This window comes from Bubalus bubalis, chromosome 15 (assembly GCF_019923935.1).
Source record: "Bubalus bubalis isolate 160015118507 breed Murrah chromosome 15, NDDB_SH_1, whole genome shotgun sequence".
Taxonomy (NCBI): Eukaryota; Metazoa; Chordata; class Mammalia; order Artiodactyla; family Bovidae; genus Bubalus; species Bubalus bubalis.
Window position 1 is genome coordinate 44,470,710 of NC_059171.1, and position 21,750 is coordinate 44,492,459.

Below are 21,750 nucleotides of genomic sequence, written 5' to 3' on the forward strand. Positions count from 1 at the left end.
GTTTTATGACAAGGTACCATGGATGAGATATGCCATCTTACTTGAATCAGAGTATATTAAGGTCCATGGTGGGCATGAGATGTCTCAAACTCTACATGGTAGGGTTGTCTTGTACCTCATAGCCTGCTGTACCCCATGGCCTCCTGACACATATGCCAATCTTCCAAAACAAAATTGAGGGCTCAACTCAGGCACAAGTAATACAGTATACTGTTTTCACCAGTGTACTGCCTTCCTAACCCATAACATGAGTTCTCCTCTCTCCCTCTCTTCATTTTCATAATGTAATACATGATTTAAAACAAAACTATTATCCCCTCTTAGAAATTATACTTCATCACTTGATTTGGAATCTGCAAAATCACTGCAGATGGTGACTGCAGCCATGAAATTAAAAGACGCTTACTCCTTGGAAGGAAAGTTATGACCAACCTAGATAGCATATTCAAAAGCAGAGACATTACTTTGCCAACAAAGGTCCATCTAGTCAAGGCTATGGTTTTTCCTGTGGTCATGTATGGATGCAAGAGTTGGACTGTGAAGAAGGCTGAGGGCCAAAGAATTGATGCTTTTGAACTGTGGTGTTGGAGAAGACTCTTGAGAGTCCCTTGCACTGCAAGGAGATCCAACCAGTCCATTCTGAAGGAGATCAGCCCTGGGATTTCTTTGGAAGGAATGATGTTAAAGCTGAAACTCCAGTACTTTGGCCACCTCATGCGAAGAGTTGACTCATTGGAAAAGACTCTGATGCTGGGAGGGATTGGGGGCAGGAGGAGAAGGGGACGACAGAGGATGAGATGGCTGGATGGCATCACTGACTCGATGGACGTGAGTCTGAGTGAACTCCGGGAGTTGGTGATGGACAGGGAGGCCTGGTGTGCTGCGATTCATGGGGTCGCAAAGAGTCGGACACGACTGATCGACTGAACTGAACTGATCCTACCTAGCAACCCACTACAGTATTCTTGCCTGAAGAATCGTATTGACAGAGGAGCCTGGAGGGTTATACTCCACAGGGTCACAAAGAGTTGGACATGACTGAAATGACTTAGCATGCAGATATGCATGCACGCACCCTACTGAGCAAATCGCTAGTATTCTGGAAAATTAGAAAATCAAGACATTCTGGTAGGACTAAGTAGAAAACAACAGTATAAACAGGCCAAATATTTAGCACAAACAAGATGAAGATTATGTCTAAATACTAATTTATTCATTGTATTAATTTGATTTTTCTGCCCTTATAGTGTTTTTTTCTTTTCTGAGCAGACTATAGAGTGGTATATGCATCTGACATTCCATGACATTCAAGATTGTTGCCTTTTGTTTGCAAACTTGGGGAAAATGAGGTCAATTTGATTCTTATTCAGTTGGTTTTGTTCAATGTAAAACAAAAGTAGCACTCAACTTCTATTTAATGATTAGAATAATGGCTAAGCTCAACAAGATTAGAAATATGGATAGTAATTTGAATTATTCATAATCCATGATTCAATAAAAGGAATACATAAATATCATGAAAAGAGTTATATTTGAAAGACAGTAAACACGTGACTTCCCAGGTATAAAGACTTCACCTGCCAATACAGGAGACACAAGAGATGCGGGTTTGATCCATGGGTCAGGAAGACTCCCTAGAAAAGGCAATGGCAAACCATTCCAGTATTCTTGCCTGGAAAATTCCATGGACAGAGGAGCCTGGTGGGCTGCAGTCCACAGGGTAGGGAAGAATAGGACATGACTAAGCGACTGAACAGGCACACAAACATGTAACAAAACTGTTTTGAAAAAAAAAAATATTGCGTTTTTCATTTTCATGCTTCATACCATGTCAGGTGGCTGTCTGCAAAAATTCCTTTAATAATCAGTATCAAATATGTTATTCTTTAAGCCACCATTCATTTTAACCAGAAAATTATCTATATTTAAGTAAATCAAGTCAGTAATTTTTATGTTACAAATAAAATATAACATCCTATAGCTAAATATTTTGAATAACTGACTTTTGCTTACTTTTCTTACTTTAATTATGAGATTATGCTTTGACATTAAATGAAAAACACAATCTGATTTCTTAAAAAGATTACAAAATTAGTACTTTCAGTATACATGTTTATTTTCCAATTAATTTTATTGATCTTACAGGCAGAGTAGTATCTTGATCTCTATTACATTCAACAACACCAAAAAATCTACAGCTCTGGTGTCAATATCAATAATTACTAAAAATTGAGCAAGCAATTTACAACTATCTGCGATTAAGGAAAGCAGATCCAAAAGGCATATAACAGCAATAACAATAAAATAGTATTTGTGTTAAGACATAAATAGCCAACGTAAATGTAGTACCTCAGGCATTTTTCTAACTGTGGTATTTACACAAATTTTGGAAATTAAATTGAGCACACGGGCCAGTCTACTAATGATCATGAAAGACAAAATATGTAAAAGTGCCTATTTTGCTAATAGGATATGTTCAGCTCTTTAGCTTGACATTGTGTGGTACAGTTATCCCTTCCAAGCATTACAGATCAATACTACATGTGCCTCAAGCTCTTTTACAGATGAATGATCTGATGAAGATGCCCTCATCTCAGAAACTAAGGTCATTAATGTTTACCTTCCCTTGAAACATTCAGAAGGCTTGCTGAACCTAGAGAAAGCCCAATCTCAAACTACTGGAGGAACAGCGACACCTAGTGGTCATTATACTCCTAAACAAATATCTTAAAAGTATAAACAAGGGTATCCATGAAGAAATCGCCACAAATGCATCCCCCTTAAATTTGACAGAAGCCTATTTCCAATGAAACTGAATCTGAAAATCACAAATACTTTCATTATCTTTTCTATTGATCAGTAATAATATAAATTGTAAGGAAAAGCCAGAATTGACCTTAAAATGTTTAATCAACAACCCTTTGCCTTTGTAGATTTTTTATAAAAATCCAGTTTTTATTTCTTCATGTCTGAGTTCTTGCTTATTGTAGGATGACACAAAGAACTCTGAAACACTCTGAACTACTGAATGATCGGCTTTGTGGCTCTTTTATGAATACATGGATTGGAATGTCCCAGCAACAAAATTAAACACTCTATACAACAGTGAACTAAGGCTCAAAATCAAGACATTATAAAAGCTGCCAGTCTGTTAATTCTTGTTGGATGGAGTTTACACTGGACATTTTATTAATTTCTTGTCAACAGGGAATATCAAGTTCATCAAGATTTTCTAAAACAAATGATTCATGAATTATAGAATCACTTTACCATCAAAGTCATTGTTTAGTAAGTAGGACTGTTTCCTATTAGTAAAAAAAAAATCAGTACATTCTTTAACCATTTGCACAGTCGATCTGAGGCGGTCCAAGCAAGCTTTTGCTGTTTGCTGGAACCTTAGCTCTGTTCACTATGCATACTTCCCATCAGACCCAACACTGCTCCCCATGTCTTTCTGGCCAACTCCAGAGAAACTGCACCTTCCCATCACCAGGGAAGATTTTTCCTGAGCACAAACCCCATTGTTGTTGACGGGATATACTGGAATTATCCCTTCTAGATGGACTGAGGTGCCCCCCACAGTGCCAAGACATACATGAATGAATGTAGGTGGAATCACTATCCATTGACTTATTTCATCTCCCTGTATTTCATTGCCAAGGACCAAAACTAGACTTTCTCCCTCCCTGTAACCTTTTAAGGCTCTGTTGAAGACAATAAATAGATGCAAGGCTTAGACAACAGTTTTTGTGTTAACATACCACCAGCCTCTCCAAATGAAGAATAAGCCTACTTATCACTCCCAGATCATCAAACTATCCCCTCCCCAGCCACATGCCATGTCAGTGACTACCTGGGACATTCACCTAAATGCCACTTGTGTGGACAAAAGGGCTGGAGAGGCCAAGGCTTCCAGTGACTGTTTGCAACAGTCCATGGGAGTGACATCTCATAGGTACCTTCAAATTGCAGAACCAAGAAGAAATTTTAGTGTCATTTAAGATTTTCATGTAAATGTTAATCAAGACATGTTCCAGTAGGTATCTCTTGCCCAAATAGACAAGCAGTTAATTTTATTACAGTAATGACTGTGATTTATGTGCATTTAAAATTAACACTAAAGTGAGGTGCTGCAAGTTTAAAGCCCAGAGTTTTCTCCAGCCAACTCCCCCCAGTGACTCTCCAGTCCTCTTTTTCCAAGGTCCTCAGTTACATGAGGATGCATGGGCTGTAGCCACAAGCAGTCAAATGTAATGTTTACTAAGGGGACAGGCAGCCGTGAATGGCATTGAAGGCACATGGAGGTTGCTTTCCATTGCCTTCATTATATAGCTTCATCCTCCCTTTCCCCCTCCTTTGTCCCTTTGCCTCCCTTATTTCAGCCTAAAGCTAACAGTGAGAGTATGAAGCACTGCTGTGCCCTTCTGCTGTCTGAACACCTGGGCTGAGTAACAAAGATGATTTCTGAATTCTAGGAGAAAATACTGTGAACTATTTACCACTCAATACACCCAGATAGTCTCAGATGAAGAGTTATGGGCAATCATAGGTTATCATTACTGTCTGCTCATAATAATAATGTTCTCCCCCAAATAACCCAGAACTTGAACTGGAATTTTGAGTTAAAGGTCTCTCCTCTACCTGTCGGTATTCACCTATCTTGACTTTGTGCATGTTTTAAGGATGAATTAGAAGAGGTTTGCAAATAAGTCCTGTCAGAGTTACCAGCGCACAAAAACACATTTATTACCTCCTTTTCTCACATAAGCTAGCCAAAGAGTAAAGTCAATTATGCTTTTTACTAGTTGCCCAGGGTCATTCTTCCCCGGACCTGGAAGAGTGGAGAGGGGTCTAGCTGAATGGCTGGATGAATGGCCACCACTAGATCCCACCCACCTAGAAGTAATTTGGTCTGGGTCTAAGCGCTAATATCATGCTGCCAAGTCTCTTTCTGAAAAGCATAAAAGCAAAATATCCCATTCCGGCAAGCAAACCAACCACAAGGGTGGTGCCAAGAACCTTTGGGGCCCTTTTCTTGGCCACTCGGAATGCAGTTGGCAGCACTGCAGAGATTAATATATTGTTGACATGTCCCAAAACCTTGTTAAATGTTTTCCTCTTCAAGACACGCTCGTAATAGGTTTCCAAGTTGGGTCGCTTTCCATTTCCCCAGTTTCTCCTCGCAAACCCCAGGAACTTCAGTCGATGCAGTGTAACAGCAAGCGATACGTCTGCCAGGGTGAAGGATTCCCCGCAGAGCCACGGCTGGCGGCCTTCTTCTAATTGGAGAAAGGGACACGGTGGGTTAAGGGCAAGCACTGTACCGACAGACAGGGCTTTCCAGGTGGCGCTAGTGGGAAAGAACCCGCCTCCCCATGCAGGAGACATAAGAGACACGAGTTCAGTCCCTGGATTGGGAAGATGCCCTGGAGGAGGGCACGGCAACCCAGTCCAGTATTCTTGCCTGGAGAATCCCATGGACAAGGAGCCTGGTGAGCTACAGTCCATGGGGTCACAGAGAGTCAGACATGACTGAGTTACTGAGCACACGTGCACGCATTGTACAGACAGACTCTGGTTGGCATCTCTGCTCTTAGTGTTGAGGGCAACGGTGAGTATAGCAAAAGATGAAGGCTATGGTACATTTTGTTGACAATCACACTCAGTGAGTAATTCTATGCTTAAAAAAAAGGAGGGCGGCATGCAAATGTATCCCAAGCTACGGGACTTCACCTTCCAATGCAGGGAGTGCAGGTTCAATCCCTGGTGGGGAATATGTGATCCTACATGCCTCTCAGCCAAAAAAAAAAAAAAAATCATAACATAAATCAGAAGCGATATTGTAACAAATTCAATAAAGACTTTAAAAATGGTCCACATCAAAATAATCCATCCCAAAGCTAAGGGACACTTGGTTGACACCTGACAGGCACCTGGGTCCCTAGGTGTCACTAGGGCTACTTAAGCTCGAAGCCCGTCTATCATGCCTCCAAGCCAACAGAGTTAACAGATATTTCCTCATGGGTTAAAAAAATGACACATGTACTTGAGGATTTAAACCTCACTCAGTAGTTGCTGCTTTTGTTAACTGTTACTTATTTAAAACAGAAGATAATCCCTATTGTGAAGCAAGTTGCAGGTAACATGGTCTTCAACTTTGTGGTCAGTCAGAATAGTGCAAACAGTCCACGTGTCTGCACTTGGGCTTCATCATTCATTCATTTTCACAGGTACAGAAGACGGGTGCTCACCAGCCAGCCTGCACATACACACAGGCTGACTCCCATGTTATGCTAAGTTACTTCAGTTGTGTCCGACTCTTCGCAACGCTATGGAGTGTAGCCCCCACCTCTCCCTGCCCCAGGCTCCTCTGTCCATGGGATTCTCCATGCAACAATACTGGAGTGGGTTGCCATTTCCTCCCCCAAGGGATCTTCCTGACCCAGGGATTGAACCCATGTCTCATGTGTTCAGTATTGGCAGGTGGGTTCTTTACCACTAGCGCCACCTGGGAAGCCCACCCATGTTATACTTTACTTCAATTTGCAATTTTTCTCCCACCTAAGGAAAAAACTAGAGGGAATGTTCTAGCAAGTAGAACACTCCCAAACTAACCACTGTAATTAAAACTTGTGAAACAGGCCAGGTAGGAATCTACCAACCATAACTTAAGTTGTGCAAAAAAAAATTCTTCACTGGCTGTATTTCATATAAATGCAGAGTTACACTAGACACCTGGGTTTTGTTGAATTCAGTATTATTGTTGCTATCATAAAGTCAAACTGTCCGTGAGTACTAACAGTTAAAAATAGTTTACAGAATGTTTTGGGTGAAATCTAAGAATGTTCCCATAAATACCCCTGGTATACAGAAAAAGACAAAAAGAACACAAATGAGAACCTACCTGGGGTTTCTTCATTTCTTCTTTGCAACTCAGTTTCAACCTGATCCAAGACTTTCTCCAATTCATCAAGAATTTTCTTCAAATATTTGACATTGTCATGGTCAAGGAGCTTTGACTAATTAACAAAAATAACTAAGTAGGTTATTTATGCCTGTAAAAATAATCAGTGTAGAGCAGAGAAGATATAAATTTTTATACAGTGGGAGTCTGTTTATTCTAGACAATGAGAAGAAACAGAATAACCAAAGCAAAAGCAAACCTGAGGGGAAAGGCCCTGGCTGTGAAATTATCCCAGGGGCCAGACTCACTGTCCACTGGCAACTCCTGTGGGACCGAAGGATTAGAGAGGACAAAGAATATGAGGGGCACAAAGAGACTCCTGTCACTGGGAAGGGAGTTTAGGGGAGAACTGATGCATGCATATGTATGGCTGAGTCCCTCTGCTGTTCACCCGAAACTATCACGACACTGTTTGTTAATCAGCTTTACCCCAATACAAAATAAAAAGTTTAAAAAAAGAGAGATTCCTTTCATGCCCAATTCAAGAATGGAATTTTTTAAGTTGTTTGTTTTTTTTTTTTAATCTTTTGACCACACCTAGTAACATGTGGGATCTTAGTTCCCCAACCAGGGATGGAGCTCCCAACCTCTACATTGGCAATGCAGAGTCTCAGTCACTGAAGAGCCAGAGAAGTCCTGAAGATGGTTGTGTTGATTTTGTTTTGCTTCGTTGGCCATGTCATGTGGCACATGGGATCTTCCCCAACCAGGGATTGAACCCATGTCCCGTACATTGGGAGCACAGAGTCAACCACTGGACCACAAAGGAAGTTTAAGAATGGAAATTCAGCAGTCTTCAATGAATGAATAACTGAGGGGTCAGAGATGTGTGACTTCCCTGGTGGCTCAGTTGGTAAAGAATCTGCCTACAATGCAGGAGACCCAGGTTTGATCCCTGGGATGGGAAGATCCCCTGGAGTAGGAAATGGCAACCCACTCCCTTATCCTTCCCTGGGAAATCCCACAGACAGAGAAGCCTGGTGGGTTACAATCCATGGGGTTGCAAAGAGCTGGCCATGACTGAGCGCACGCACACACACACATAACTAAATAGCAAGTAAACAATTCAATTTAAAAATGGGCCTAAGATCTAGATAGACATTTTCCCAAAGATATGCAAAGGCCAATAGGTACATGAAAAGATGCTCAACATTTATGATCATCAGGGAAAACACTTCAAAGCCACAGTAAGATACTACCTCATCTGTTAGGATGGCTATTATCAAAAAGACAAAAACTGTAAGTGTTGACAAGGATGTGGAAAAAAGGGAATCTTTGTGTTCTATTGGTGGGAATGTAAACTGGTACAGCCATGATAGAAAATAGTGTAGAGGTTCCTCAAAAAATTAAAAATAGAACTAATATACAATCCAGCAATTCTACTTCTGGGTATTTAGCCAAAGAAAAACAAAAACATAAATTCTTAATAATGCATATATCTGGATTCTAGAAAATGGTACTGATGAACCTATTTCCAGGGCAGGAATCAAGATACAGACACAGAGAACAGGTTTGTGGACACAGCAGGTGAGGAGAGGGTGGATGAATTGAGAGAGTAGCATTGAAACATATACATTATCATATGTAAAATAGACAGTTAATGGGAAGCTGCTGCATAACACAGGGAGCTCAACCCAGTGCTCCGTAACAACCTAGATGATGGAATGGGGTAGGGGGTGGGAGGAAGGTTCAGGATGGAGGGGATATGTGTACACTTATGGTTGACTCACGTTGTTGTACGGCAGAAACCAACACAACATTGTAAAGCTTATCCTCCAATTAAAAATAATTTTTTAAATTAATCTGAAAGATACCTGCAGTCCTATGTTCCTTGCAGTATTATTTACAATAGGCAAAACAACTTAAGTGTTCATCAACAGATTAATGGATTTTAAAAAATTGTGATGTGTATATATAGAATGGAATATTTTCCAGCTACAAAAAAAGAATAAAAACTTTGCCATTTACAACAATGTAGTTAAACCTTGAGAGAATTTTGCTAAGTTAAATAAATCAGACAGAGAAAGTCAAAAACCATATGATCTCTCTTATTTGTGGAATCTAAAAACAAACAAATAACTAAGCTCGTGAAAGTGAAGTCGCTCAGTCGTGTCCAACTCTTTGTGACCCCATGGACTGTAACCTACTAGGCTCCTCCCTCCATGGGATTCTCCAGGCAAGAGTACTGGAGTGGGTTGCCATTTCCTTCTCCAGGGGATCTTCCCGACCCAGGGATCAAACCCAGGTCTCCTACATTCCAGGCAGATGCTTTAACCTCTGAGCCACTAGGGAACTAAGCTCATAGATGCAGAGAATAGACTAGTGATTGCCAGAGGCAGGAGGTAAGAGGTAGGAGAAATGGGTAAAGGTGATCAAAACGTAAAAAGGCAAAAAATGAAAGGTGTGAGGGGAAGATATACAGTATTAAAAAAAAAAAATCCGCTGACTGCTTTATTGGTATAAAAAAGTCATAAACAGAGGTCCAGCTGACTCAAAGTGCAAAACACCTGAAATGACAGATTCCTATGATATTTTATTAACCTGCTTTTACATTTTATAACTTGCCTTGGCAACCAGGATGAGCAATATCTGCTCTTCAAGCAATTGTCGTTAGGTCTGAATATCAAATCTAATAAAGAAAAATTCTTTCTAAAAGCAGAACATGAGCCAAAGGTAACATGTGCACTGATGATTTGTGATATTTAATAGAAGATATTCTAAGAAATAGCAATACTTTACAAAAAGTGGACCATTTAACACAAATAGCAGATGTCACTTGAGGACAGCCTGGTTTACTTACTTTAAGCCGCTTCTGTTTTGCAATGTATGCCTCTTGTAAATCTGGGTTTTCTTCAGCAAGTTTTTTCAGTTCAGACTCCGTGTTACCAATTTGGCCTGATGATGAAATCAGTTTTGAAACAGAAAATTATTTCCTTCCTTCCATATAAGAAGCAAGGAGAAGTAGGGAAACCTGATGGTAAGAGCATACGCGCTGGGGGGTCATGCCCTCTCTGCCCCAGACTCCCCCCTCTCTGTGCCTCGGCTTCCTCACCTTTAAATTGCAGCTATGAGACTATCTGCCACGCAGGTTGAGGATGAAATAAGAGGCACCTTGGAAAGTGCTTAGAGCAAAGTCCAGCACACCGTGAGTGCTAAGTGCAGAATAGTTGTCCTACCTTTCAGTACCTTTCAAGTCTTCTGTAATAAACTTTTTTTGTGAAGGGAAGGAAAAAGCATTATTTAGAGAAATATTTATTCTGGATGATAGAACTATGGTCAGAATATTTGCTTCAAACCATAAGATGGGTATTTATGAGGAGGAGGAGGAACACGAGGAAGGTGAGAGGCCAGGAGAGAGACGAGGAAGATGGAGAGAGGGAGAGCGGGGAACGGGAGAGGAGTGAGCAGGAGGGCATCAGAAAGAAATGAAAACAACGCAAGTAAGAGAACCCTAAAAACGAGGCATGATGTCATGGGAAGAACGTGCTTGGCGGAATTGGAGATCTGAGTGTGAGTGTTCCTGGCCACTCCTCAGTCTGACCATGGCCCCTTCCCTTCCCACTGCTGGGCCATGAAGCACACCTCCTGCTCCTCATCCCATACACTGACCCATCCCTATGCTCAGGACAGGAGGAAGGAGAGAGCTAGCGGTCACAGCTCAACCTCAGTGGATCGCCAGTCACTGAACCTAGAGGCAGAGTAATGATGACACAGCCTTCACATAATGAAACAAACCTAAAGGACCAGAAATGTGAACTCCATCACCCATAAGTGCCTGCAGACCCCAGCTGTTCTGATTCTAGTCTGTCTGTCCCTGTAAACATGTTACATTCTTTACTCTTCCACAGGCCACTATTCTGAGTTTTATCTATGCTTGGTCCTCAAGGCCAAGAGTTGGAAAATCAGATCCTAAAGACAATAAATGTCCAGCAAAACAGATGAAACACAGATTCATCTGCCTGGTACATGGATCGATGTGTAAGGTGTATGTCCCTGAAGCAAACTCAACAATCCCACCCCCAGGTCTTCCTGAGATGTGCTGGGTGTCAAAAATGAATGAAGAGAAATGTGAGGCAGAATTGCAGGCCTTTAAGACCTCTACATACTGCGAATCCTTGTTGTTGCATAAGCTGGGATCATGGAGTCCACAGTTAGCTCAGGATGTAAAATGCAGCCGTGTGTATAAGCATCCATGGGCAAGGAGTCAAGTAGTTCTCGATAATGCTGCACCCGTGGGTAATACATGCTTCCTTTATCGGGCATTAATCTGGGTGTTTTTTCTAAAATATACATACAAACACATACACAAACATTGAAGAAAAAGTTACAAATGAGATGTTACAACCAAAAGCAAAAAAGAAAAATACCAGCCCCCTCATCATTAATATTTTCAATATTATATGAAGGGAGGTAAAGGATGACATTTTCCCAGCCTCAACAGTCAAAACTTGAATTGAACTCATGTCCTAGACTAGATTCCAAACCATGATCAGACTTCTCCAACTCACAAATCACTATTCTCAAGGTCCAGATTTTCATGCCAACTCCTCTGTGAAATCTTCTCCAACCTCCCACAACTACCAACATCTGACTAGATCAAGTGTGCCTTCCTCTGTACACAAAAAATACTTGGTACAAACTCCTTTATAACCCTTATCACCTTAATTAGTTATTGTATCTCTTTGCCCTATGAACTCCTTCAGGTCAGAGAACATACGATCCCGAGCCCAGCATCATGTCTCATTCACTTCATGTGTGCTTAGTCGCTCAGTCCTGTCCAACTCTTTGCGACCCCATGGACTGTAATCCGCCAGGCTACTCTGTCCATGAGGATTTTCCAGGCTAGAATACTGGAGTGGGTAGCCATTTCCTTCTCCAGGGAATCTTCCCAACCCAGGGATCAAACCCAGGTTTTCTGCATTGCAGGTAGATTCTTTACTGTCTGAGCCACCAGGGAAGCCCAAGAATACTGCAGTGGGTAGGATATCCCTTCTCCAGAGGAACTTCCCAACCCAGGATTTGAACTGAGGTCTCATTTTAGGCCATTGGTAAATGTTGGTTAAGTGAATCAAGGCTCATTATGGAAAGATGATCAGGGACCACACCTTCCAAGGTTCCAGTACATACCAAGAGTGATCCTGTTGATGTATATGGCAGAAACCAACACAATAGTGTAAAGCAATTATCCTCCAATTAAAAATATTAAAAAAAAAAAAAAAAAAAGAGTGATCCTGTTGATGCTATGTGAATGTGAATGGCTAGTCTTCATGGAATTCACCAAGAAATTTTGGTATTTTATCTCTGGAAACTGGGTTTCACATAAATCTTCTTTTGTTGGTTAAACTCTAGACTATAGACTCCTAAAGGTAGGGATCATGTACTATTCTTTGTTGAATCCCCAGTTGCCTAATATAATGTTTGGCTGATAGCAGGTGTTCAATAAATTTCAATTAATCAATGAATATGTCCCCAAATCGCTAGCTATAGGAATATTTGAGCTGGAGAAGCTCTGGAGCAGTTAATGACGACGCTGACATATAGAGGCTGAGACATTCTCCTAAGAGCCCACAGCTAAGTAGAGGCAAAACAAGAACCAAAGTCATGAACTCCTAATGCAGTGCTCTGCTGCATTACATCATCATAACATCTTCGAAGGGTATACTTTTCAGAGACTATCCAAGAAAAATAAAGATAAACCACGTGATCCAGAGGCCAGGAATAAGTTCCTGCAGAACCAGTTCCCACTTTTAACTCTCAAACTGCCTCTAAAAAAGTGCCAAAAAGCTTATTAATCCAATGGTTAAAAAGAACAGCCTCTACTCTATACATTTCTTTTTGCTTATTCACTTATTTAGTTTGGGTTATTTATTTAATTTAGAATCCTTTTGAGCATCCTACACTCATTCATAAGCACTGACAATTCACAATTGGTTGCAAAGCATTTCAGGCAAGATCTCATCATGCCAGACTAAGAAGAACAAGCTTTTAAGTGAATAGGCTATTTCTGACTCTAAGAAAAACAGAAGATGGATTACTCCTCAGTGGGCAAGTGTCTAATTCCCTGCTAGTGACTCCAATTCTGAAGTCTACATTAGAATGACCAAGGCTCACATGTCAGCTGCAAACTGCTCATCAACTGTGGGTTTGCCCAACTAGATCACACTTCCTTATGGACCTTTCAGGATCTCAGAATGTCACCAGTACCCCCAATAATGCACAGTAGACATTCCCATGAGAATAACAGACTGGCAGCTTTCTAAGGTGCTTGAAATTCTGAAGAGTTCTTAACTTTTTGTTTGCCACTGACCTCCAAAATAATGTTCTTAAATGCATAAAATACATAGCATTGCAAAGAAAATTGATTAAAGTATGTTATCAGAGTAAATTTAAATGATAAAATAGTAATATGGGTGTCTTTTATTAACACATTAACAAGATCTAACAGCAGATCTAATAACTACAATAATTTCAATGTAGTGAGGGGCATAAGTGATATTTAAGACATCTGCAATAACAATAATGCCATTAACACATCACCATCATGTGAACATACGAACAAAGTCATAGGCACTTCTGATACTGCTTTGAATTCTGCCTACACTGGAAATGAAGGAAATGATCCATTTCTTTTGGAAATTAGTGAAAAACAAAGATGTAATTTTTTTCCCCTCTAAGATAGTAAATCTCCTGGATTTTGTTCACAGACCACTAGGGGTAACAGTTCACAAAGTATGGTCGGAAAATCCCTGGGCTTCCTGAAGACACCCTCAGAGGGTCTACAAATCAAAGCTGTTTTTATAGTAATATTAAGATGTTCATTGCTTTTTCATTCTTAACCTCTCTTGAGTTTACAATCGTATTTTCCAGAGGTTATACAATGTGTAAAAACTCCATCGTTCTGATAGTTAACGGGATATGAGCCTTGTATGTTCTTGTATTTTAAACTTTTCTCAATTTTAATTTCTAATTTGATAAGTATTGATAGATAGCCCATATAAACAAAAGCTCTCTCAAATGTCCTCATTAACTTCTAAAACAAAGGGGCCTTGAAACCTAAAAGTTTAAGAACCACTGCTCTGGGGGGTTCAAGAACCACAGGTTAATAACCATAAATGATGCAGCATTTTAAAATGCTTCCCAGGTTGTTAAATTTACGGCTACTGGCTCTGGCTGCTTTGTGGGGCCAGGCTGGGGTCTTGACTTCAGAAGAGCATACCACTTCCTTCCTGGAAAGAGAATGAGAGCAGGAAAAATAATGTCTAATTGCTTTCTGGGAAAGGTCCATCTGGCCAAGCCTGCATCCAAATGTTTGAACTCCTGAAAATAATCTACTCAGTGCGCCATGAACTATAAAACTATCTCCTAAGAGAACTTTGTCAGACAGAGGCTCAGATACACGCTGAACCCATGTTCTTTTCCAAGCTCACTTTCTCTCTTCAAGGACACCCTGTCCACATGAGGATGTACCACCAGCATCTTCCTGACACCAGCAACAAATTAGCAACAGACAGCTGCCTCTGGAAAAAGAGTTTTTTTCAAAACACAATTGGGAATTTCCTTTGAGTGATACAGAAAATCTTCCCTCTCATTCTCATCTTCTTTTACTTTCCAGTCCTTTCATAAAGCACTTTTGTTATGATACTTAGAAAATCATTTCTGGGTCTATCTTGGTCAGGAGTGAGAAAACAACAGAAGGGTTACAGGGGCAGGAGAGACAGTCAGAGGATTTTAAAGAAAAAGCAATAAAAGAAGTTTCCAGCACTGGGGAGGAGCATTACCATAGTGGAAGCCAGGATTAGTGACTAAGCTGGAAGAACAAACAAATACATTGGCATAAGACCTGACTTTGTAGAAGCACTGAGTAGGGACAAAGGCAAGACTAAATTTAGGCAGCAAATCAGAAACAAGCGGATAGACACAAAGCAGAAAGATAGGATAAACAAGGAGAGAAAACAAAAGCACAAAATTTGAAATCAGAAAGAAAGGATAAAATCATATTGCAATCCATTTAATGAGGACATCAGCTCCATATATCCTCAAGTTCCTGTGTTGCTAAGTAGACTAAGAATGGCCCTGAGCAATTTTTTTAAAAAATTACATTGTTTCCCCAAGAGCAAACAATAAAAAGAGTTTAGCTTCCCAGGTGGCACTAGTGGTAAAGAACCTGCCTGCCAACGCAGGAGACATACATAGGCGATGCAAGTTTGATCCCTGGGTGGGGAAGGTTCCCTGTAGGAGAGCACGGAACCTACTCCAGTATTCTTGCCTGGAGAATCCCATGGACAGAGGGGCCTAGCATCCACTAAAATTGAACAAATCACAGAAAGTTTTTTTAATTACTTTTTAAAACCACGTTTATTGGCATAATCAGGAGTTTTAAAGACTCCTTTTCTTTTCCTTACCATATACCATATTTTCTCTGCATTCAGTTACACACTTTGAGCTAATTTGCAATTTCAGTAGATGTGTTACTCAATTATATATGAGAGCCTTTTACTAACAGACATAAAATTATTTATTCTATGACCTTAACAATAATTGGAAATTCCTTTACATAAATAACTATATTATTTAAAGTAACAGTAATTTCAGAATTAATATTATTTTTTAAATCTGAATTAATTTTCTATTGATAAAACTGTATTTATAAAATAAATTTACATTTCCTAATTGGACTTAATATGTGATCCTTTAATCTACCAGGATACTTGGATTCTTTCCAAACCAAATTCTTTTCCTAAGAATATTCAAAATGACATATATGGACGTAAGATATGGGACATAATCTTCAGAGAACTGTTATATAACATATTAAGTTACCAAAATTCAATATTTACCATACGACGCCCTTGATTCCAGGTTACCAATGAGTTATTTGACAATAATAAATAGTATATATTCTAGTATTTTGTAGTTATTTAATGCTCACCTTTTCTTTTTTTTATTATCTAGTGGCCATGTTAAAGTTCACTAAAAGAGATTACGATACACCAAAAGCATAAGGATGTAAATATGTCAATACTGATTACACAGAAAGGTTGAGAAAAGTGTACAGGCCAGCAAGCCATCATTTTTAGTACAGTCTCATTTGGTAGACTAATGAAAGATACCAACAAATAACAGCAAAAGTGATGCCTGTTGACGACTACACTCTGTTCTGGAGATGAATGGATGCACTTAAAGCCTCTCATTTGAACCAGGGGCAACTACACACCTCATGAAATTCATTCAAGTGTTATTCATTCTAATTTGTCAGCTTTCCTCAAAGTTCCATCCATAATTGACCAAAATGCTGCATGTTCCATCAAGTTCAAATGTAGCAGCTCACAATTAGCCATGCTCTGGATAGAACCTACACTTCTGAAACAACTCAAGATCACACTTGTCTTTTATTTCATTGTTGGCTGTTGTTGGTAACTTATTAGCAAGCCAGGGCTCCCATCCTTCATTAACAAAGCTGATTTTTCCAAACAAAATTCATATACTACTTTTAGCCTTGTTAAACTTTATCTTAGTTATTGTTCCATGCAAAGCATTTCATAAGCTACTCATCATTTTAACTACTGCAGTTTACACATCCACAAGTGTAGCAGTATTTCTTCCATGCCTTTATTCAAATCATTTATGGAACTGTTAGACTCAAATCAGAGAACAGAAGCCTAAAAGAACACCAGCAGAGATCCCTATCCAAGTTGATATCTATTTTCAATATTTCATTCATTTTAATCATTCAAAAATATTTATTAAGCTCCCATTAGAGAACATTAACCATACGAGGCACTGGAAATTTAGTTGTTAGTGAAACAGACACTGTCTCTGACTTCACAGTGCATTCTGGGTCTGCCAGTAAATGAAATAATTAAGGTGTGATAGAATTATCATAGGATAAGTGAAATAAGAGAATATAGCTAAATAAGCAACATGGTATAAGAAATTTATAAATGAATATTTTTCAGAATGGTGGTTTATTCATCAGAATATATGCATTATTCTTATCTAGCCATACATGCTCCTTCATTCCACAGGGCTATCATATGACACAATCTCAAATGCTCTACTTAAATCAAGAAACACTATACCAAGAACTATGCCCAGCACACAACAGATCCACTTTTTAAAGTGTTAGAGACATTCTCCAGTACTGTAAAACTTATGCTGGATCCTTTTAATCAAGATACTCAAAAATATTATTTTTAATTTTTGACAACACATTCTAGAACTCTGCCATACGTAAAGAAGTGTTTTACAGCACTGCTTAAAGCTTAAGCAATTACTTAATGCAAAATAATTTGTAGTTCTGCTTCTCAAACTTCTATGTATGTATGAGTCACTTTGGAATCTTATTAAAATATAGATTCCGATTCAATAGACTTGCAGTAGGGTCTAGAATTCTGCCTTTCTAATAGACTCCTGCTGCTGCTGCTGCCAAGTCGCTTCAGTCGTGTCCGACTCTGTGCGACCCCATAGACGGCAGCCCACCAGGCACCTCCGTCCTTGGGATTCTCCAGGCAAGAATACTGGAGTGGGTTGCCATTTCCTTCTCCAATGCATGAAAGTGAAAAGTGAAAGTGAAGTCGTTTAGTCGTGCCCGACTCAGTGACCCCATGGACTGCAGCCTACCAGGCTCCTCCATCCATGGGATTTTCCAGGCAAGAGTACTGGAGTGGGGTGCCATTGCCTTCTCCGAGGTGATACCAATGCTGCTGGTCAATGGAAAGAAAGAAAGTGAAAGTGAAGTTGCTCAGTTGTGTCCGACTCTTTGAGACCCCGTGGACTGTAGCCCACCAGGCTCCTCTGTCCATGGGATTCTCCAGGCAAGGATACTGGAGTGGGTTGCCATTTCCTTCTCCAGGGGATTTTCTCTACCCAGGGATGGAACCTGGGTCTCTTGCATTGCAGGCAGACGCTTTACCCTCTGAGCCATCAAGGAAGCTGGTCAATGGAATACATGTTAAATAACATGTTATCAATGAATAACATTTTCTCTCTCTTGTCTGGCACTTTTCCTAACCTCCATGAATTCTTAATAATAAATATAAATTATGTTAATGATCATTGTGATAATGCTTACATGTTTATTTTAGATAAACTTCATCTAGAAACTACAGTAGCCTTCATTTATATAAAGTAATTGTTTTCTTACTGCCTTCATATCTACTATAGGTTTTAGTTCCCTTAATCTTAACCTTTATTTAACCCTTCCCAACTGAATGACTCTTCTCCTTGGGAAACAGCAAAGAGTGAAATAAGAGTTGTTTGGATTACTTTATCTCTGCAACTGATAAAACTATGACACCTAGTTCCCAAGAGAACAAAAAGAAAAATCAAGTTCCAGACTAAGAGCTAGGATTCTTCATTGTCTGTTTACTCTATCAGTACAACCAGAAGTAAGTTCTTAGTTTCCATATTTTCATCTTAATGTTTAGCCCACAATGCTTTCTCCTCTGATTCAACAAATTGTAGTAAGAACTTAGTATTCACCTTGAGCAGGACTCAGAATGCATTCCAGTTTTGCTATGAAATAGTCAAAGAAAAAGAAAAGCCTAAAGAAAAATTTAATAAAGCCTAATCATCATTAACATGACTATACTGTGAAGTACCATTGTACATTACTGAACATCTGAGAGTAGAAACAATGTAAGGAAGAGGAGGCGGGAAAAGGCTACTGATAGTAGTTCAAGGGATGCTAAACAAAATATTTAAATATGATTTTCGTTTGCTGTATCTTTTTAAAGTTTTGATGACTTATAGTAGAATTCTTATGCAATTATTTTGTCTTATTCACATTACTATAATCACTTCTCCCAAGAAATACAAATTATTATTTAACAGACTTCTCCATTTCCAAAAAGCTCAAGATTGAGAAAATTTGTCTTAAATCAATTAGCCCCCATTTTCTGTACAGTCCCCAGAATTTAGACTTATAAGGGCTAGCAAATAATGATGGATGGAAAAGTTCATTACACCAAGTTAAACTCCTTGGTTTAGATAGATGGCCAACTCCTATCAAAATCCTAGGGAACTAAACACTTAGATTAAGAATAAGGGTAGGCCATTGCTAATCTAATTCCCTGTGGCAAACCCCACCCCTATTTAGGTCCTATACCTATCTTTCTTCTAAGTACCTCAGACTTTTTTTTTTTTTTTTTGCCTTAAAATTTCCTTTCTCAGCTTCCAGTAATTTGAGGTTATAGTCTGGTTTTATCCTGCCTAATTAACATTCACATAACTGGTAGCAGATGAAGAGTAATTGGATCTTATCATGCAGTTCCTTTTTCAGACGAGTTGTTAGCCTGAAAGCTAAGAGCCCTCTGTTCTGTTCTCAGTTCTGTCGTTGATCAGCTGCATAATCTTGGGCAAATATTAAAGCTACAGTTTACCTGAAAGGCTTGTTATTAGGGAATAAGCAAGGACAATGTGTAAGTGCCAATGACTATGAGCGACAGTCCATGTGATAGGAAGCTTTGGATTTGAAAGGCTTACATTCCAGCCCATTCTGCTATAAAACAGCTATGTTACCTTAGGCAACCTGTTTCTCTTTCCTCGTGTACAAAATAGGAATAATTAATCTACCATGCTTATCTCAGGTGTTTTGTGTTTTTTTTTTTTTTTTTTTGAAGACTGACTAGAACAGAAATTACAAAATGTCGGACATAGAATAGGCTGTCAATAATATGAATCTGACTTTAAGGCTAATAAATTACCACCACAAATCATACACCTGCAGGGTTTCTTGCAATGAATTTAAAAGGGAAATTCCAACATTAAAATTGGTAGTTTATATGAAATCGTTTCAATGGAGTCACAATGGCTTATACAAATTATGCTATTGACCCATTTTTATTTGTGTGCTTATGGAAATGGAAAAGGTTGTTAGCACTAAACCACCATCATGAAACCAAAAGGAAGGGAGAAGGAGGGGAGGAAGGGAGGAAATAGGAAGCAGGGAAGAAGAGAAGGAGGGGAGGAGGGACGGAAGGGAGGAAGGAGGGAAGACAGATATTTGTGTTGAAAGTAAATCCAAGAAATCACAAATAGCCTTAACATTACCATCCAGGAAAGTCTGTTCAAGATAATCAATGATCTGAGTGGCCTCACAAATAATGTTTTCCCCGTGGATAAGGACGGGCACTTCTCCAGTTGAGTTCAAACGCATAAACCAAGGCTCATTGTGCTCACTCAGGGGCAGACTTACATCATGTTCCTCGCACTTCAATGCCTTTTCAGCAATTACCAAGCGCACCTGGAAGAGTTCACATTGGTTACCACAACGCAGGTAGGCTTTTAATTAAATGACATCCCTGGATACCAGCCAGCAGCCTTTTTGTGCTTCCCTGAGTTATTAATATTTTCAACACCCCTTTCAACTCTATTCCTGGAATTAACAAGTGAGACATATTCTCGCACCTCAATCTTGTAAGTTAGAAAAGATACGTAATGAGAATGATTCTGGCAATATTCAGTCCACGGTCACCCTCTTCATCACTACTACTTTTCTTTGTGTCCTAAACCTTATGATGCGTCTCCCCATAGTAAGAACCTGAAACAGATACACTAGACCTGTTGAAAAGAGTGAATCAACCAAGAGTAAAAGAAGGAACCCTGGATGCGACGGTTGCCGGAAGGCGCTTCCCTCTGCCTCACTCTCCAAAGGCCCCGGAGACGAGGCCTCCCGCCCCAACGCCGAAAGTGATGTTTTCTGTCGCATTTCATGAGTGGCGGTGCCTGAGTCATGGCCTTTCCATCTCAGACTGATTTTCCCTCCTCCTCCATAATAAGGCGCACCCCTGCCCCACAGGGCGCGCCCGCCCGCAGGGGTTGAGTTGGAGGTCTCGGTGGGCGGGCTTTCCCGGGCGGCACCCAGAGGGAGCTGTCCAGGTGCTGAAACCCGATCCGCGCCGCCCGCCCGGCCGAGGCCTTTACCTTTTGAGAGCTGAAGGAATGCGTCCAGTGATACAGAATGAGCTTAACCTCTGCGTCCGACTTGCCTTCCCCCATCAAGGGCGCTCCCCCTCTCTGCTCGTCCTGCCTCCGAGCCATTTCGGGGTGCGCGAGCGCGGGAGGGCCTCGCCGGTCCGTCCTTTACTTCCTCCAGCCACACTGCCCTGCAAAGAGCCGTTTAGCTTTTCCGGGTGCCACCCGGAGCCGGGAAAGTTGCGTTCGCGCGGATGGACGAACAGATCACTGGGAAGTGTAGTTTCGCCGGCGAGAAAGCTGCGGGGCGAGTCCGCAAAGACTCGGGGCGGGGTCTCTGCGCACGGAAGTAGCTTGGGAGGTGCAATTGGACGTTTTGTAAAGGAAATGATCTAAAATATGAGTTCCTGATTATTTAAGATGAGTAATGAAACGTATTAATTGCAAATTACTCATGGGTTTTGTAGATGGAGTAGAGATGGCTCAGGTACAAAAGCATCAGTTTCCCAAGATACTTAGGATTCCTCATGGAGAGGCTGTGCCTTTGGTGGAAGGTTGATAGACAAAAGATTTATGAGTTTTCATTCGAAGATGCTACTATGAGGTCATGTAACAACAACAATAAATCTCCTTAACAATGCGAATGAAAAGTCTAGTTGTTAAATACAGAAATTTTTTGTTCATTTAAAAATTAAATTCATTTTATTTAAGTATTGTTGGTTTACAATGTTGTGTGTGTTTCTGCTGCACAGCAAAGTGATTCAGTCGTGTGTGTGTGTGTGTGTGTGTGTGTATTCTTGTTCATATTTCTTTCCATTATGGTTTATTACAGGATCAAATATAGTTCCCTGTGCGATGCAATAGGATCTTGC

At 40.1% G+C, this 21,750-nt stretch overlaps 1 protein-coding gene across 7 annotated transcripts; it reads right to left on the reverse strand.

The window, feature by feature from the left end:
* Positions 1–2,095: 2,095 nt before the first annotated feature.
* On the reverse strand, positions 2,096–21,122 carry GDAP1 (ganglioside induced differentiation associated protein 1). 7 transcript variants are annotated; one of them, XM_006054204.3, is made up of 6 exons: positions 20,888–21,122; positions 20,015–20,207; positions 11,071–11,244; positions 9,765–9,859; positions 6,905–7,019; positions 2,096–5,279 (listed from the first exon to the last, which is right to left on the reverse strand). In XM_006054204.3, the coding sequence occupies exons 1-6, from the start codon at positions 21,002–21,004 to the stop codon at positions 4,897–4,899; spliced, it is 1,077 nt and encodes a 358-aa protein (XP_006054266.1). In that variant the 5' UTR covers positions 21,005–21,122; the 3' UTR covers positions 2,096–4,896. The 7 variants fall into 7 exon arrangements, with proteins under 7 accessions (XP_006054266.1, XP_025121010.1, XP_044784608.1 ...); XM_025265225.2 differs by having other exon boundaries at positions 20,160–20,207; positions 20,888–20,978; XM_044928673.1 differs by lacking the exon at positions 20,888–21,122 and adding an exon at positions 20,525–20,830 and having other exon boundaries at positions 2,096–5,276.
* Positions 21,123–21,750: the final 628 nt, after the last annotated feature.

What these genes read in the sequence shown, in the direction of transcription:
- GDAP1 (XM_044928672.1), bottom strand. Translation starts at nt 20,698, where the DNA reads ATGACTCAGGCACCGCCACTCATGAAATGCGACAGAAAACATCACTTT. An exon ending in TGATTCACTCTTTTCAACAG is followed by an intron (nt 20,208 to 20,524) that starts GTCTAGTGTATC and finishes GAACTCTTCCAG; the next exon opens with GTGCGCTTGGTAATTGCTGA. An exon ending in CAAAACAGAAGCGGCTTAAA is followed by an intron (nt 7,020 to 9,764) that starts GTAAGTAAACCA and finishes TTTGTTAATTAG; the next exon opens with TCAAAGCTCCTTGACCATGA.